At 42.6% G+C, this 18495-nt stretch overlaps 1 protein-coding gene across 1 annotated transcript; it reads right to left on the reverse strand.

Moving 5' to 3' along the window:
- Positions 1 to 312: 312 nt before the first annotated feature.
- Positions 313 to 18178, reverse strand: ENOSF1 (enolase superfamily member 1). The gene is given in 17 exon segments (XM_067290028.1): positions 313 to 423; positions 936 to 1022; positions 3456 to 3517; positions 3520 to 3549; positions 3912 to 4041; positions 7566 to 7607; positions 8241 to 8381; positions 9512 to 9593; positions 13145 to 13179; positions 14246 to 14328; positions 14781 to 14819; positions 15018 to 15093; positions 15614 to 15640; positions 16957 to 17043; positions 17254 to 17362; positions 17429 to 17513; positions 18142 to 18178. Coding segments are annotated over 17 exon segments (1263 nt in total).
- Positions 18179 to 18495: the final 317 nt, after the last annotated feature.

Raw genomic sequence — 18495 nt, forward strand, 5'->3', positions numbered from 1 at the left:
TAGAGTCAGTAAATAATGACAAATATCATTGCAAGGTTGTTTGATTTGAGTTAATTCTAAGAATTTAATAAACTGGGTTTTGATTCAGTTCATTCAGGGGCTTGAATATAAGAGGATTGTTGCATTTTTCTTAACTGATCACAACTTTCAGAAGCATTTTTTGCATCAAAGTTATTTGCAAATCCCTTCACTATACAGAAGCACTTATCTTCAGATGAATTTTTTTGTAGCACCACCTTGTTGATTCTGTGTGCTCTAAAAGTAAGTTTGAGGAATTTATCTTTCAACTAAAATCTTGGGGGGATTAAGTATTCAATGCTGCTGCGCCTTTTGGCTTGAAAGGTGTTCCTGCCAAACTTCTCCTTCTGGAAACTGGTAGTTTCTTGCAGAATTTTCTTTCATTTCAGTGGGATAGCCAGCATCCTTCACAGATCAGAATATTTTTTAGACATTGGGTAGGAACTGAGGATATATTTTGCAGCTGGGTAACAATTTTCTTTTGCTGCTCAAGATTAGAGTATGAGTTTGTATCCTTCTTTGAGCCTATGGAAAAGGCCAGTGGGAGTCATCTTCCCAGTCTTACCCTATCCCTATCGTCTGGTTAGAGTTACAGGGATAACAGATGTTGAGGGCACATTCTTAATACGTTTATGTGTCTGCTAGGTAAGTGAGCAACAGAAACTATTAGACCTGGAGACATTCCTACGACAATTCTGACTAGGGTTATGCTCCTTTCAGAACACTTTTCAGTTTTACACTTTGCATTTAGAAGGTATAATTAATAGTTCAGTGTAATAATGCATCCACCATCCCTTTTTTCAGTGTAAGAGTACTGAAGACCATGTGAAACATTTGCTTTATATTTTAAGATTTTCAGTCTTTCATTGTTTGTGATGGAGATACTTTCCTTTGTGTGTACAGTTAAGACAGCATACCTGAGGTGGCATGTAGGAAGCATTCTTGACTACGGTAGGATATTTGAAGTGTTTATGAAGGTGGTCTACAAATTCACACATCCTGGAAAAAAAAACAAACAATGGAGCTCAAGTATGTCACAGCTGAAGGATGCTCTTCAGGCACCAGTCTAATCCCTGCTACCCCAGGCAACAGTTTCCTATACCTCCTTACATAGAGCAGTCAACCTTTACTGTAGAGCTAATGTCTTTCTGCCTTTGGATACTACTGAAAATGCACTCAGGAAATTAATCCTAGAAGACAAATTTTATTCTAAATTCTAACCAGCAGGACTTTTAAAGCTTAAATTGTTGTTCCAACATTTAGTCCAGCACAAGAAAATTGCAGAAAGAGGCTATCATTACCTTCTCTAAGTACATCAACTGTAAATAAGCGACTGCTTGTTAGACAGGTTCTCCTCAGTACCTACTCAGTTCATCTTCCTTTAACAGAGATGATGAGACTGTACATGCTGTTTCGGCTGAGATCATACCAGAACCTTGCTTGATACATGGAAGATCAAACCTATCTTTTTTTGAGGCTTCATCAAGTGGATGCTCAGGAGCCAATGTGTAACTAAGTAACAAACTCGTGTCTTGTCTTCTTTCAAATACTGAGCTCACAGACAGTAGCAAATATTCTTGTTACTAGACTTGAAAGCCAGGTCATATGTTCCTTACAGTAATTTTCATCCCATCTCTAGTAGTCTAGTCTAGTTTTGATATTCCAGGTGCCGTCTGTATTAATGATATATCACAGGTTTAGGTTGACAGCAACCTTATTATCATGTGTGCACTTCTGTAAATTAAGGATTCTGTGTGTATTTACAGACCTCTAAGGTACAAAAAACCCGATTAGGTTGCAAATTCACCTAACAATTGTGCCTGCACTTAGCAAGTTAAGTTCCTTTTGCTGGAAACCACTTTATGTAACACTTCAAATAAGCTGGAATCTGCAGAGCATTTTAGCAAGTGTAGCTAGAGAGGGCAGGAAACAAAGTGGTGGTCTCAGGGTTTGGCTAATGGGAATTAGCAATCTCAAAGAAATTAACCAGAACAGGAATACTTACCACCAAAGAGAAAGAATTTAGAAGGGGAATCATTTACTTCTTTTCATAAAATAAGAAAGAGTTAGTCGAGTCATAAGGAAAATTAAAAAAAAAAAAACTTTTAAAGTATTGCCCTTATGCAACGCGACAAATGGTCCAGTCTCACATTAGTGTATGGGCATACAGAGCATACTTAATCATGGTAAGCAATAGACTAATACATATAGCTCTGGAGGGGCTGCTGCTTCTCAGTATATGAATTAACTAAACATAATTGTTCCCCTGTATCAGCACAATTTACTACTGACAGCAATGGTAGAAATGAAGCTTGTACCTTAAACAACAAAGTCCAAGACAGTTTATTATTTATTTATCCCTCTGCTTGAGAGATCAGAAAGATTTAAAAGAGTAGAGATGGTTTATTATACAGCAGATATTAATGTGAGGAAAGTTGAAAGTCTACATATTTAACATTTATAGGTATGAGACTTCTATGTTTTCAAGCAAAGAAATGTGAATATGCCAAATGTGAAAAGATTGTTTACTGCTGGCAAAGATGACTAGTAGGACTGCAGGCTGACTGTATTCAGAGCAATATTTTAAACAAAACATGTTAGGGACATTGTTAGATCCTTATGGGTATAAGGAACCCATAAGCCAATTGAAAGAAGGGGGTGTTCTTGGACTTACTGCCTGATGAATAAGTTGTCCCAGCATTTTCCTGTCCCTCGCACTTCCCAGCTGATGACTTGAGGAGCTCTACAGGTAGCAATAAAGTCTCAGTTCCTTACTAGCTCTGCATATCCATAACATTTTGCCCTGCTGACTGCTGCGCTTATTCTGCCTCACAATTTGGCCTTGTAGAGTTTCTCCTCATCTGTCATTCCTCCTCTAAATGCATGCTTCTATCACTTTTTTCCCTACTTCCTAGAGAAAATTCAATCAGCTAGCAAAGATAAATTTCTTACCACTTTGCTTAGATACTAACTCCCTCTATGTTCTAGCTTCTTAGACAAACTTTTATAACCCACATTATTTTTATGTGTTACAGTATGTTGCAAAATTGGCCTTACTTCAATACCACTGAGAATATGAATCATCATCATGATAGATTAGGGGTCAGAAGAGAAGGAACTGTTTCTGAATTTTGAGACAAACACCTGATCTGCCATCAAAATCTACAGCCTGTTCGTTAATCTGTCCTGGTGAGTTTGCCACTCTATTGACTGGGAGCTGTGAAATGTCTGGGGACAGAACACAGCCCAGTTCTCAAGTAGCTTTTTCAAAAACACTACTGACTGTTCACTTTTACCTGCTTGAACTTTAATCCACACTTCTAACTTCCCTTTGTAGCCCACTGGGATAACAAGGCAAATGCATGGTGGAATTGCCATGTAGCAATGTCAGAAAAAAAGGTGACCATTGCCATGGTCAATTGCTATGGTAGTATTCTTTCAAGACTTCCAGATACTGAGATATAATCAAATACTTTCAAGTGCTGGACTAATTCACAAGGCCAATTCCCCCACCACCAGGGCAAACAGAAACTGAAAACAAAACAGAACAATCTCTGTACTTAATTAAGTTAAGAACATGGGGGAAATGACTAAATGATTAAGATCAACGATGTCACCATTCTTTCATGGCATTTTAACAATGCTCCTGTCAAACAGTCACAGAAACTCTTCCCCCCCAAGTTCACTAGAGAAAGATGTTGCCCAATGCTGAGAGATCAAAAGTGTCCTGGTGCAGCCCTATAGTACAACACCAAAAAAACGAAATTACAGTAGTGCATACAAACTTGTGCCCAGAAATTAAAAGCATGAAGAAACTAATCATACTAGTTGGGGTGGGTTGGGGGAGAGAGAGAAAGATGTTCTCACTCCTGCAGCGTTTTGCAGAGCCTTACTCTGAAACTTTTTGGCCATCAGCAACACAGACAAGTTTTCATTCACACTTCCCAGTCTGCAGCTGTCAATTTGGAAATAAGTCAGGGCCTTAGCTTGTAGGAGCTGTTTAAATATCACTCTCTTTTGGCACTGTAAGGGAAAAATAAAAAGTCAAGACCTGAAGTCTCTAGAATTAACATACTACAAGAGCTGCTGGCAACTAACATCAAAACATTTGTACAGTGTCCCTCCTGTGTTTCTCAATAAATCCAAATTATTTTAATTACTATATTTATATGAAACATTGCACAAGAATTTGTATGAAGAGAAGTTCAAGGATGCTGCCAATATTAAAAGAATTAGCCTACGCTTGTAAAGTTAAACTACTAAGAGGGTTGCATCTGACCTAAGTGTGGATGAACAGAGGCAGACTGAAAAAAATCACTGTGTGCCTAACAGCCCAGGCTTCCTGGAGTGAGTTTAGAAATTACTACCCCTTAACTGGATTTTGACCCACATAAGTGAAAGCGAAGCGAAAATACCAAGGGAAAATGGTTCTTCCAGTCTAGGAACAAAGTTAGTGGGCTTAGCCTGAGCAAACATGGCTCACTTTTGTAGTAGATGTGTTATGTAAAGCTGATGTTGCAGCTGTCTGAGATCAGAAACTTCCTGCACCACTCAAACTTTCAGAGCATTTTGCCTCACAGTCTTTTTAGGAGTGAGGCTCCTTTACCAGCCAACTCAACCCCTTCTGGTTACCTAACCAACTGCAGCAGCCTCCGTGTTTGCAGGCAGGGAGGGACTTCAGATGTCACAGGGGACTGAACCGTCTTGACCACAGTTAAGCATGCTCACTCAGCACTGTACTATTGGGATGTTCATGTGAATGAACAGCCATTCCTATTTTGAGGCAGCTGGAGTGAATATAGCAGTGATTCTGCTGTCATTTGCTATCATTCCTTCTCCTGCAGACCAGTACAGCCAGATGAGGGATAGCCTTGTAGACAAGATGCTTAGATAAGAGTCAGGATTGCATTTCTAGCTGTGCTGCAGATTTTCTGCTTGGATCTTGGCTATGTTGTTCAGTCAGTTCAGGCCTCACATCAATTTTCCATGTCTGAAGTAAGGATAACACCACTCACCTTATTCACAGGGGAGTTCTGCGGATAAATATATTAGATGCCTATGTGATTCTTAGAGGTTATGGTGAAAAGAAGAAAAAAGGTTTTCAAACCTTAAAGCAAAGCCTACATTCAGGAATTGGCCTTTATAAAGCAGGGCTATTCTAATGGGTAATTCAAACCCATCCTGATAGATGGTCATTATACAAAACCCCCTCCCCCATACAGAGTGTACTGTCTACTGGCAGACAACAGCTGAAAGCAAGAAGCGCTATGAAATATGTAGATAGCAGGGCTTGGCGTGAGAAACTGGCAACAGAGAAACTATGCTAATGCAGTATTTCTCTCCAGTTGCTCCAGAGAACTGAGAGTTTGTTAATTCACATTGCTTGGTTTTGTAGATTTAGTGTCAAGACTTGGCAGGAAGATAGGTGCAATAAAAAACAACTTTAGGTTGTAGACTGGTATTCTAAAAGGTACCATTCTGTCTATTGACACCTCACTATTGATGATGTATCCAGGAAGTAGTTTTGGAAATAGGTCTTTGGACTCATTAAAAGTATTTAATGGGAAAAGTATTTAAATACAGCTGATGGCAATGACTTGCTACTAATGCTAGTAAGGAGTTTTGTTGGCCAAAAGGAAAGGTTACTTAAAAACCTTATAAAATAGCTGTATATGTAACATCCAAAAATGGAGCAGAACAACTTTGCTCTGAACAAAACCTGCAAGGGCCCCAAGTACTCTAATAGGTCTCACTCCTGCCAGTCCCACCTGGGACTACATGCTGCCCCATGGACCTTCAGTCCCTGCCCGAGCTATGCTGTTGGTGCAACCTGGCATTGCAGCTGTGCCTATGCCTGGCCACAGGCTGGCCTCATTACCGCGGACCTGCCTGCTGATCACTGGACTGTGCCTGACTCCAGTTATCATCACTGGGCCTCATCCTCACCCTGACTTGCTGGCTGGTGCTCCCAGCTTGACCTTGGAGCTGTCTCTCCACCACGGAGATGGTGGAACCATGCCCAGTTCCCCACCCTGCCCTGGCTCTGCGTTCCCCACAGCAACTAAACCCCTCCACATCTGAGCACAGCTCTGTAAGGTGTGAGAATGCACCTCGCTGGAGAGGGGGGCTGCTCTCAGGGCCCTCAGGGTGCTGACAGGCCTTACTGGCCCCAGCCAACCCAGGAGCCCCATTTCAGCTCAGTCTGGGGCCCGTAGTCCTGGCTGGAGCTATGTCCCAGGCATGCCTGTTTCCAACTGTGCTGCAGCTGTGCCTGGCCATGGCCTTCCCTGCATCGATCCAGACCCTGACCAGTGCACCCAGGTGCCACCTGTGCCTAAGGGATGAGCAGGCATGGTGGGTTGGGAGCCAGTGTGAGGCCACAGGGCCCGTCTGTTGAAGCCCTCTGCGCTGCTAGGCGTCCCCTGAGCAAAACTGGGCAGAGAAGCCAAATGGGGGATGTGGCAGTTGGTGGAAAGATTTCAACCACTGCTTTTGTTTTGAGCAGTGAGCATGAGTCGAACCTATGTATTGTGATGGCCAGGTTAGATTTCTTTGGGGTCTTCAAGAGACTTGAGTCTGCCCAGGTGATGCCAGCTGAAGACAGAGTCTTTAGTTTCTACAGAAGTGCTGGATATCGAGGACACCCTAGGACTGGGCCCCTAATAATGACTGAGCTGAGACCTAAACAGAAGGAGCCTGAAATAACTTCCTGTTTCCAATGTTTGAGTTGTTTATTTGTGAATATTTCTCAGAGGAATACTGTACAGATCCCTGTCAGAAATAGGAGGATAAACTACAACTTGCTAACAGAATAATCTTCAGAGATTGTAATCTTTACAGCTGAGTTAGTGTAGCACAAATAGCGGTGATATGGGAATAGGAGCCAGGAACCTCTTCATTCTAATAAACACTCCGTCATGTAGTCGCAGGGAGGTAATATCTACACACACAGGGCAGTACTGAGCAAAACACTCTCATTGACTCCAGAGCCACAGAGCAAACTGGGAGCTGTGCTAATTACCCTTGAGCTAAAGGGGATATCATGGGTCAGGAGCCCTGCAGCTCTGTACAGACCATATTGTCCAGACTTGTGCTGCACAGATCTTTCTGGTGACTTTTAAGATATCTCATGCAGCCACAGCATGTTCTATTGAGCAGCATGGACTTATCTTTGTGTCTTCCTTCTCTAGCTGTTACATGGGCAACCATGACCACAGATGCATTTGTTCATATTGCTCGCTGCTCGGAGAATACAAAAAGTTAGCAGTTACTCTCCTAATAAAAATAATAAAAAAACCCAGCAGGTATTTCCAGGTGGTTCATAGAAATTGTGTATGGGAAAAAAGGAATCAGGGAAAGAAGGTAAAGGCAGGCACCCTTGTTAGGGAATAGCTGAAACAGATATCAAGTAATTTTCATTTGTAGTATTCAACTCCCTAGTGAGAAATGCAAGACAGTTTTGGCACCAGCTCCCAAAGGTTATGTAGTAGTTGCATTAAATAAACAGTAATTAGGAAAAAGCCAAAAACACTTAAACACATACTCACATGTTCTCCTGTTGCCACACCAATTCCTAGCAGTGCTAAGGCCTGCAAGGAAATAGTAAACATTCAAGACTTGCTTCTGGTTTTTAATTCCCAATAGAGTTACTCAGTAGCATAAAGGATGGAATAACAGTTGATTCAGTGTAATGTTTGCTACTTATTTTATAGAAAATGTTACACATGCTATAAAAATTTTTATTGATAATTTTCTGCTTTTTCTGCTACACAAACATATAAAGAATTATAGAGCAAGGTGTGCGGAGCAGCAAAGAAATGCACATGCTGTACATGTGGGGCTTTAACAGTGCCGCTAAGTACATCATGTTGTGAGTGCAGCCTCTGAACCAATATACTTCCAACTTCATTGAAATATTAAGTTATGAGTTTTAGAACAAGTCCATGCACATTTTAAACTAAATGTTGGCTGCCTTCCTCATGCAGGCATGACAGTCCTTTTACATATTTTTTAGGAACAAACAAACAATTCCTTTAAACTTAAGGTAATACAGGTGCACAATGTGAGTCAAGGTCTTGTAACAAATATATTCAATGAGACTCTGAATAACTAGTTCAGCCTGAACTCTGAGTATATCAAGAAGCAGTATAAACAATATATTACAGTTTTCTAGACTGGAGCCACTATATCATTACTGAAATAAAAAAAATAACCCTTCCAACCTTTGCAATGGTTGCATGTCCCAAAATATCATCTGGAGAAGTTGGCTCCTCAGTCCATAAGGGTTTAAATTCAGCTAGTTCAGTGACCTACTCTACTGCTTCCTTTATTTCCCATCACTTGTTTGCATCCAGCATCTGGGGGTAAGGAAAATAAAAATCAAATGCACTTCAGGATTCTATTGACTTTTTCTGTCAGAATCTAATAAAAGGAACTGAATAATTGACATGAACTGATGAAAATCCAGGATATTGAAAGGAAATTAAAAGCTGAGATTCACATTCTGTCTGAATCATACGCTTTTGGCCATGCTTATGCTAGGAGCTTGCAATGACTATAGCAATACCCAAGCTAGGTTTGAACACGACAGATCAGGAGCTGTAGCAAGGACAGAAGGGTCTTCTGAGGGAATCAAAGTGTCTTGTCAGCATATACTGGAGTAAAACACCCTAAACACGGACATGGCTGTCTGAAATTTTCAGCAGAAAACCTTTTTGACAGAAAACATAACATGTAAGTAAGACGTGTTTCACAAGCAGCAGTTAGCTCCAACAGAAGGGCAATTCCCCCTGTCCCCCAACCCTTCAAAAAATGGAACATCTGAAAATTATTAATTTTGATCTGGAAATGACACCATGGTTCCTTTTCAGGTTCTCAGGTCCCTGCCGTCCTGTGTTCACAGAGTTCCTCATTAGGCATTTCATGATGTATGGCACCCTCGAAAGTCCCATGCTGCACTGCAACACTCAGAGCAGATGGACAACTGTGGCATGTCACGGAAAACATGGGGCAAAGGATCCAGTGTATAGCAGTTAATGAAGTCAAGCAGACATTTCCAATTCTAAATGCATGACTTGCATCGAATTATTTCTTTTCATTCAAGTGGTTTCAGTTGGAAATTTTTGTTTTCCAGTTTACCTTTGGCCAAACACTGGAGAAAAAATATTAACAAGTTTTCCTCCAGAAGCCTTTCTGGATATAAAAGGCACTCTAAATCTTTTAGAAGGCAATGCTGCAAGTGGGGTTCCCCTCCAGACTTGAATGGAAGTTCTGGCACATGAAATATAGGATGAAATTCTTAGTCATAGATATACTTGGTCATGTATATTGCTCTTTGCCGGTGTATGTCAACATTTGTTGGCATCATTATTCAGGATTTCAGGAAGGAAAGGAACTCTTTGCCAATAAATGTACATAATGGGAGATCTTTCATCTCAGAGTTTTAAATATAAAATGACTTCCTACAGTAGCAGAAAGTGATATTCATCATTATTTTGTCAGGGCCAATCATTTTTTGTATAAATCTGAGTCTATGAATATTGTCCTTCAGATCTGCACCCACCTTTACTTTGAACCTAGACGCACGTTTGGAACAAGATATAGATCACTTCTGAATGATTAATGTAACAGTATATAGGAACACATAAACTAGATTTTACAATTTCAGCATTACTGTCTTATAGAAAGAATTTTTTTTATTATTTCTCTTCCCTTACAAGCAGACTTCATCCTACTGTGAAAATAAAACAGCAAATGTTTTTTTTCATAGATCAGTGGAAACATTGTTATTTTCATTTGCCATCAGCCCTCAGCTTTGCCATACCATTCCTCTTTTCCTGCAATGCAGTATTATGTTTATATTTCTGCCTCACTAAGCGGGGCACACGTGTCTTTGCCAACAGGTTGGCCAGCCTGGTAAGGAGGGCTTTAAACTAGGAAAGACGGGGGAAGGGGAGAATTATAGTGACAGGGTAGTTGGCAAAAGACGGCTCAAGTCGGGACGCCTCCAGCAGGTGAATGCAGCCAGGGAAGTGCGCATGGGATGTGGCTATGGAGGATCCTCTTGCATCCCTCCTGGGAAACCTGCATGCTCGATCACCTCCCTGAAATGCCTGTACACCAATGCACGCAGCATGGGGAACAAACAGGAAGAACTAGAGATCTGTGTGCGGTCGCAGGGCCATGATCTCATTGCCATTACAGAGACATGGTGGGATAGCTCGCATGACTGGAGTGCTGTCATGGATGGCTACGTGCTTTTTAGGAAAGACAGGCCAGGAAAGCGAGGTGGTGGAGTTGCTCTTTATGTGAGAGAGCAACTGGAATGTATTGAGCTGTGCCTAGGGGTGGATGAAGAGCGAGTCAAGAGCTTATGGGTAAGGATCAAAGGGCAGGCTAGCATGGGTGACACTGTTGTGGGTGTTTACTACAGGCCACCTGATCAGGAAGAGGAAGTCGATGAGGCCTTCTACAGACAGCTGGAAGTAGCCTCACGATCCCAGGCCCTGGTTCTCATGGGGGACTTCAACCACCCCGATATCTGCTGGAAAGACAACACAGCTAGGCACAAACAGTCCCAGAGGCTTCTGCAGAGCATTGGTGACAACTTCTTGACACAGGTGGTGGAGGAGCCAACAAGGAGAGGTGTGCTGCTGGACCTCATACTAACAAACAAAGAAGGACTGGTGGAAGATGTGAAGGTCGGGGGCTGCCTTGGCTGCAGTGACCATGAGATGGTGGAGTTGAGGATCCTGTGAGGAGGAGGCAGGGCACCGAGTAGGATCGCAACCCTGGACTTCAGGAGAGCAAACTTTGGCCTCTTCAGGGACCTACTTGGAGGAATCCCATGGGTTAGGGCCCTAGAAGGAAAGGGTGTTCAAGAGAGCTGGTTAATATTCAAACATCACTTCCTCCAGGCTCAAGAGCGGTGCATCCCTATGAGTAGGAAGTCAAGCAAAGGAGGCAGGAGACCTGCATGGATGAGCAAGGAGCTCCTGGCAAAACTCAAGCAGAAGAAGGAAGTATACAGAAAGTGGAAAGGGGGACAGGCCACTTGGGAGGAATATAGGAACGTTGTCAGAGTATGCAGGGATGCGATGAGGAAGGCTAAGGCCCATTTGTAATTAAATCTGGCAAGAGATGTCAAGAACAACAAGAAGGGCTTCTTCAAATACATCAGGAGCAAGAGGAAGACTAGGGAAAATATGGGCCTGTTGCCGAATGGGGTGGGTGCCCTGGTGACGAAGGATGCAGAGAAGGCAGAGTTACTGAATGCCTTCTTTGCTTCAGTCTTTACTGCTCAGGCCAGCCCTCAGGAACCCCAGACCCTGGAGGCAAGAGAGAAAGTCTGGAGAAAGGAAGACTTTCCCTTGGTCGAGGAGGATCGGGTTAGAGATCATTTAAGCAAACTTGACACCCACAAATCCATGGGCCCCGATGGGATGCACCCACGAGTGCTGAGGGAGCTGGCGGACGTTATTGCTAAGCCATTCTCCATCATCTTTGAAAGGTCATGGAGGACAGGAGAGGTGCCTGAGGACTGGAAGAAAGCCAGTGTCACCCCAGTCTTCAAAAAGGGCAAGAAGGAGGACCGAGGGAACTACAGGCCAGTCAGCCTCACCTGCATCCCTGGAAAGGTGATGGAGCAGCTCATCCTGGAGGCCATCTCCAAGCATGTGGAGGACAAGAAAGTGATCAGGAGTAGTCAGCATGGCTTCACCAAGGGGGAATCATGCTTAACCAATCTGGTAGCCTTCTCTGATGGAATGACCGGCTGGGTAGATGAGGGGAGAGCAGGGGATGTTGTCTACCTTGACTTCAGCGAGGCTTTCGACACTGTCTCCCATAACATCCTCATAGACAAGCTCAGGAAGTGTGGGTTAGATGAGTGGACAGTGAGGTGGATTGAGAACTGGCTGAATGGCAGAGCTCAGAGAGTTGTGATCAGTGGCGCAGAGTCTAGTTGGAGGCCTGTAGCTAGCGGTGTCCCCCAGGGGTCAGTACTGGGTCCAGTCTTGTTCAACTTCTTCATCAGTGACCTGGATGAAGGGACAGAGTGCACCCTCAGCAAGTTTGCTGACGATACCAAACTGGGAGGAGTGGCTGATACGCCAGAGGGCTGTGCTGCCATTCAGAGAGACTTGGACAGGCTGGAGAAGTGGGCGGAGAGGAACCTCATGAAGTTCAACAAAGGCAAGTGCAGGGTCCTGCACCTGGGGAAGAATAACCCCATGCACCAGGACAGGTTGGGGGTTGACCTGCTGGAAAGCAGCTCTGCTGAGAAGGACCTGGGAGTGCTGGTGGACACCAAGTTAAGCATGAGGCAGCAATGTGCCCTTGTGGCCAAGAAGGCCAATGGTATCCTGGGGTGCATTAGGAAGAGTGTTGCCAGCAGGTCGAGGGAGGTGATTCTCCCCCTCTACTCAGCCCTGGTGAGGCCACATCTGGAGTACTGCGTCCAGTTCTGGGCTCCCCAGTACAAGAGGGATGTGGCACTACTGGAGCAAGTCCAGCGAAGGGCTACAAAGATGATTAGGGGACTGGAGCATCTCTCTTATGAGGAAAGGCTGAGGGAGCTGGGCCTGTTTAGCCTGGAGAAGAGAAGGCTGAGAGGAGATCTTATCAACGTGTACAAGTATCTGAAGGGAGGGTGTCAAGAGGATGGAGCCAGACTCTTTTCAGTGGTGCCCAGCGACAGGACGCGAGGCAACGGGCACAAACTGAAACACAGACACTTCCATCTGAACATGAGGAAAAACTTTTTCACTGTGAGGGTGACAGAGCACTGGAACAGGTTGCCCCGAGAGGTGGTGGAGTCTCCTTCTCCGGAGATATTCAAAACCCGCCTGGATGCGATCCTGTGCAATGTGCTCTAGGTGACCCTGCTTGAGCAGGGGGGTTGGACTAGATGATCTCCAGAGGTCCCTTCCAACCTCAGCGATTCTGTGATTCTGTGATTCTGTGATTATGCAGCAGTAGAAAGAGGGGACATGTCCAAGAGGTATACAGAAACAAAGATGTGACTGTCCATATCATAGACATGAAAGAGTTAGCCAAGATCTAGTCTATCTGTTCATCAAAGCACAAAACACATAAGGGGAATATTCAAGACAAGTGTTTACTGTACTTTGTCCAGCCCTCTTTCAAAGCCTCTGTGCATAACTGCAAGTAAAGTTACACCTATTATAAATCTCCAAATAACTTTACTACAATGCATCTATAATAATATTAATTTACACATTTTCAAAATCAGAATAAACTTTCAGTTGCTTCCTAGGAAGCAGCAGAAACTCATCAGGAAAATGAGATCAGACATGTGAATAACATCCAGCTGAGAAAAGGGAATGAAATTGCTCAACCTAGCTAAACCGTAACGTATGATAACTTTTTCTAATACAGCTGTGAACATCCCATGACTCAGCAGTGCTACTTCTAGATTCACTAAGGGATACATTTCCTGGAAGATAAACCCCAGTTGCATTAGGTAAATCTGACACCCATAAACTGTCAAAAGCTTTCATAGTATTTCACAAAAAAAACCAAGTCCATTGCACAGGCAGCTCTTTCTGGCAGGAAGGATGCTGCTCTGCAAATGAAACTGAGGGCACTTCTGCTGTTGACAGTTGCAAAGTATCCCTCAAAGCTGAGGCAACCAGATGTTCCAGAAGAAACCAACAGTTATCAAACTTCTGAGATTCATGTTACCTGCAAAGGACACATCCTTATTCCTCAGAGATGGAGTTACTGCAGGTTATGGACACTGGGCTTTTGAACATAGCCATTCAGGCACAGATTTAATGCATTTTCATTAATGCTCTTAAGAATCACACTTTTGGTTAATTCATACCACTTTCCTGATTATCGCTATGTGCATAAGCTCCTTGTTTAAATTGACACAGCTACACCCATGCAAGCTCTCTGTTAGACACAACACACCCACATAAATATACTTCTGTTACTGCCTTAATACCTTGTTCTCAATACTCATACGCTTGGGTATACCTACCCTTGACGATAGACAAGACTGTAGCACTCTGACTTACTGGAAAAATCATGGCATTGGGCCTGCTTTCAGCTCCCCAAATGTATCTGCAACATTACATTTTTATTCAGTCCAGCAAAACTTTTGTTTAGAAGCAAGCACTGAGCATTGATCATTTTCTGTTAACATTTCCCCACTGCACGAACCATTTAAAACCTTGCTATTTGAGACATCAAACATTCAAACCTGTTTCAACAGTTGGTCTGAGGAGCACAGCCAGGCACAGGATGTTGTATAAGCAGGATATCCATGCTTTAACATTTGCTCTTCTGAAACATGAGGATTTTCTCAAGTCAGGCTGTTTTTTAGTCAACAAAAGATTATTTTGTTAAACAGTCTGTCAAAGACTGTTCTTTGTGGAAACTGAAGGAATAGAGGTGTTTTGACTTCTTTTTTCCTTAAAAGCCATAATTTTAATCAAGGAGATCAGTTTTGCTGAATAAGCCCCTCCCTCTTCTCCCTAGCTATTTTAATGAAAGAGAATTACACCTCAGAAAAATCCTTGGAAGAAAACAGCACAATCTCCTTGCTAGCCTGACACAAACAGTTATATGGCAAAAAGTCACCAATGTAGCATAAACCAAATGTCCGACTTTGCAGTCCTGGAGATGAATGAGAAGATGCTGGCAAACAACATGCTTCACCTCACACAGTCCCTTTCCCATTCTCTAAGACATGCACAGTAATGCTTTTAATCAGGTACAGATCAGTTTAAGCTCACCCCTTTCCTTTTTCCCAAGCAGGCCATTTGGGAGTATTTCTGTAGGGGAACAAGCATAAATATGAAATTACAGTGAAGAACAATTTCTCCTCTTCCTCCAGATTTCATCACTATGATTGCCCCTCTGACCTGTCTTAGTCCCACAGACTGATGGCGTATTCCTGAGTTACTGCCGAAGCTGATGAGGCAATTCAAGGATTAGGAAGGAGGACAGGCCAGCTTTGAGGGAAAGAAGACTTAAATAAGCTGTTGCTTCTGTTAGCACATCAGTAACATATTTGAATTCTATGCAGGATAGCAATTGCTTGGGCTCCTCATTCAACAGCAAGCCATAAAATAAAAAGCATAGCATAATAAAACAGTATGATGACAAAAGATTAAGTAATGCTAGCTGCATGAGGCATGGCTATCAATCTTTTCTTCATTTCTCTTCAGCGAGTAGGGATGCAGCACATGTTCTAGATGCTCCTCACCAACCACCTCATCTGAACTTATGTTGCACTGGCAAAGATATAAGCATGTGCCTAAGTTCATGGCTGTAAGTAGTAGATAATAAGCCCTTTTCAGCTTTCTTTTAAATTCTATCTGGGCAGGAGTTAAAAAAATAAACAGGAAAGCCACATCTCAAATTCCAGACGTCAAATTAACTTAGAGGTGCATCCCTGTTGGCACACTTCTGCTCCCAGAAGAAACAAGTTCTTTTAGAGCATCTTAAAATTAAATAGAGCTCCCCCTGAGTTTGGACACAAGCTAAAACATGTTCTCTTTTAATACAGTCAGAAACAAGAGTGTCAGGTTACCTCTATATTGGAAATATAACAAGATTTCAGTACCATGTCAACTAGTAACTTCCACAGAGGCTGGAAAACAAAATGTATTAAATAATTAGAACCAGATGGATGCTATAAAGGAGGTATCATGAACATAGTTTTTGCTTCTTGATGAAGTGTCAGAATGTGTAAGCGTCTTTCCATTTGGCACTCAGAATTAATTACTGACACTAAAGTAATGTGGTTCTCAACCCCAAGCAAGAACATTCAACACTTTTCCCTTAAAATAATTAAGACTGGAGCATCCTTTTTACCTTGGTTTCATTATGGATGCAGTATTGCTGGTGTGATTTTTATACTAAAAAGAAAAAAGTGAGCCTCATACTAGCTATCTGAAATGCTGGTCTACCCCCCTTGCTGAAACTTATCACTATACAAAATATCTTTTCTATATTTAAGATATCTGTGCTGTGAATTTTTTGATGATGCGCTTTTTGAGACAGTATTATGCTCTTGGATTTTGGCAAGCTGAAGGTTGCTGGTTACTTTCCCACAGAAGGATACCTGAAGGCTCAATCCAACAGAGCAGAAGTGAGAGAGGGTGGAGGCTGGCAGACCCAAGCCAGAGGGACACAAGCTGGCTTTCCCTGCAAGCTGTGCAGTCAGAATAGTGTGGTGGGATGCCCCGAGGTGCATGGTGTATGAATGTGCATGTGGCAGCTCCACCACTAGCTACAGCTTTTTGCTGCTTCTGTCCCATTAAATCAGAAGGTCTGCAGAGATCAAGCATGTCTGACTCTGCCCATCAAGATATGGCCACAGCAACGTGGTATCTGGTATTATCTACCCTCCTGCAGCAGTCTGACGTTCTGGACTAGGACTCCACCATACCAAGGGTTTTATACTCAAAGAGCAAAAAGTCAATTTCTGTGCAAATAAGTTATTTTTAATATCCAGTAATGTGCTAAGTTTACATGATTTGGCTCCTGGTTCAACAGCATATATGATAGGGAAGTGGTTAAAAAATTAAAATCTTGGACTAAAATCTACAAATAAGAAAGGCAAAATCAAGAGAAGAGCATACACAGACACAGCTGATAGGCAGGGCTAGTCAAAGGTCTTCTCTCAGAAATATTAGAGCTCCCACAAAGTGATTCTGAAATGTTCAGATCAACTTCACTGCTAAGCAATGTGCAGTTGTTACACTTTTCCATCCTGCAAAAATTAAGCACATGCACAGTCTCCAAGAACTCAGTGGCGCCTGTACTTTATCTGATATTTTAAAGCTAAGCATATGTATGTATTACTGCAGAATCAAGAGCAGATGTGCAAAAGAGAGCAACCAGGAGCAGCAAATCTCTCTGGATCAATTGAATGTTCTTATATTTGGATCCCATGAGCATTACCTTTCCCTCTTGGTTGGCCCACAGATCCCACAGAGCATTCAGGACAGCAGCTGTATCCAAGTGCACAGCACCCCTCTCTGGTCTAATCTATTGAGCAAACAAACATACATTGTACCAGTGTCATCCACAGCGGTCTGATACTCACCAATGTCTAAATTTATTGTAAATGATATTTTGTTCCCTAAATATTAAAAGAAATCCTTGATAACATAGCAAGGGGAAAAGTCATTGGCATTGGAAAAAAAGAGGAATTTGTATTGGTTAGAAATTATAAAAGAAAGAAATGCTGAAACATGCCATTCTATCAACTACCCACCTGGAATTCTCTGACTGGTCATCTTCACACAGGCTTCCCTTAGCACCAAATGAGTTCTCAATTTCCAAAAAGTTGAAATAGAAATAGAAGCTGAAATAGAAAATGCAATGTTTTGCGAAAATGCACTCTTTATATGTTTGTTACCACCCATTTCACAACAGCCCCTCCTCAAAGTTGTTGACAATTTCTTCCATGTGTCTATTGACCACTTGAACAGAGAGCGCCTTGATGGCACAAACAACTGCAAAGAATACCAGAATTTACTGCCTCATTACAGCAAAATGCCTGTAACAGAACTACTGCGGGCCTGTCCTTCAGCTGATATTTAGAGAAGCAGCCTTTTCTGACAGTCCATGAATTGTATCACCGTTGAACCGTTCATTTTGCACCCAGATCTGGGTGGCCACTGTCTAGCTGTATGGTCATGTTTCACCTCATATTTTTCTGTTGCCAAGTGCTGAGCCATTCCTCCAAAAATTTAATAGCGATAACAGGCTTTCTAGATGAAGAGTTGCTGTTGTATCACCTCCCATTTCAGAGGGAAGCAAAACAACCCCCCCCCCCCCCACACACACTGTAAACTCTGTATCAGTCGCCCAGAACTATGTTAGAGACAGAGGCTATCACATCACATCTCCTCTGAGGAAGACAGTGTTTCTTTAAATGGGAGAGCCTTTACATACCATCCCCTTCAAGCAGCTGCTCTATCTTCTAGAGTAGTTTTGGTACTTGCAGTCATGTTCAAGTTCTCATTTCCTAATAAAGGACTCTGTTTCTGGGAATAATAGAAAGGCAGTTGTAGTCCCGCTGTTTTATGTCCCCAAGATTCCGGGCAGAAGCAGAATTCTGTTTTTTCCAGTCTCACATACCACTGTTCATTTCATCATAAATTCCACAGAGCACCATAGAATACAACACATACGAATCAGGAAAGCAGATCCTTACATGGACACTTGTCTAGCAAGCTGCAGAGGGTCAGAGAAAGGACAGACACAGTAGAAAGTCACGTGCCAACCATCATTTTCTTTAGCAGCATGGAACAAAGAGAGAAATCTGTAAGATTTGTAAGAGAAATGTGAGAGAAATCTGAATGGGAGACTGAGAGTCCAGTTCTCTGTCTCCCCTGTTCAGGGTCTTTGCTTGTGATCTGAGAAACAAGTGTCTGAACCTCAGTTTCATAAGCACCTTTTGGCTTGCTTCTGGGCAAGGCACTTTACTCATCT

The sequence above is a fragment of the Apteryx mantelli genome, chromosome 2 (assembly GCF_036417845.1).
Source record: "Apteryx mantelli isolate bAptMan1 chromosome 2, bAptMan1.hap1, whole genome shotgun sequence".
NCBI classification, from domain to species: domain Eukaryota; kingdom Metazoa; phylum Chordata; class Aves; order Apterygiformes; family Apterygidae; genus Apteryx; species Apteryx mantelli.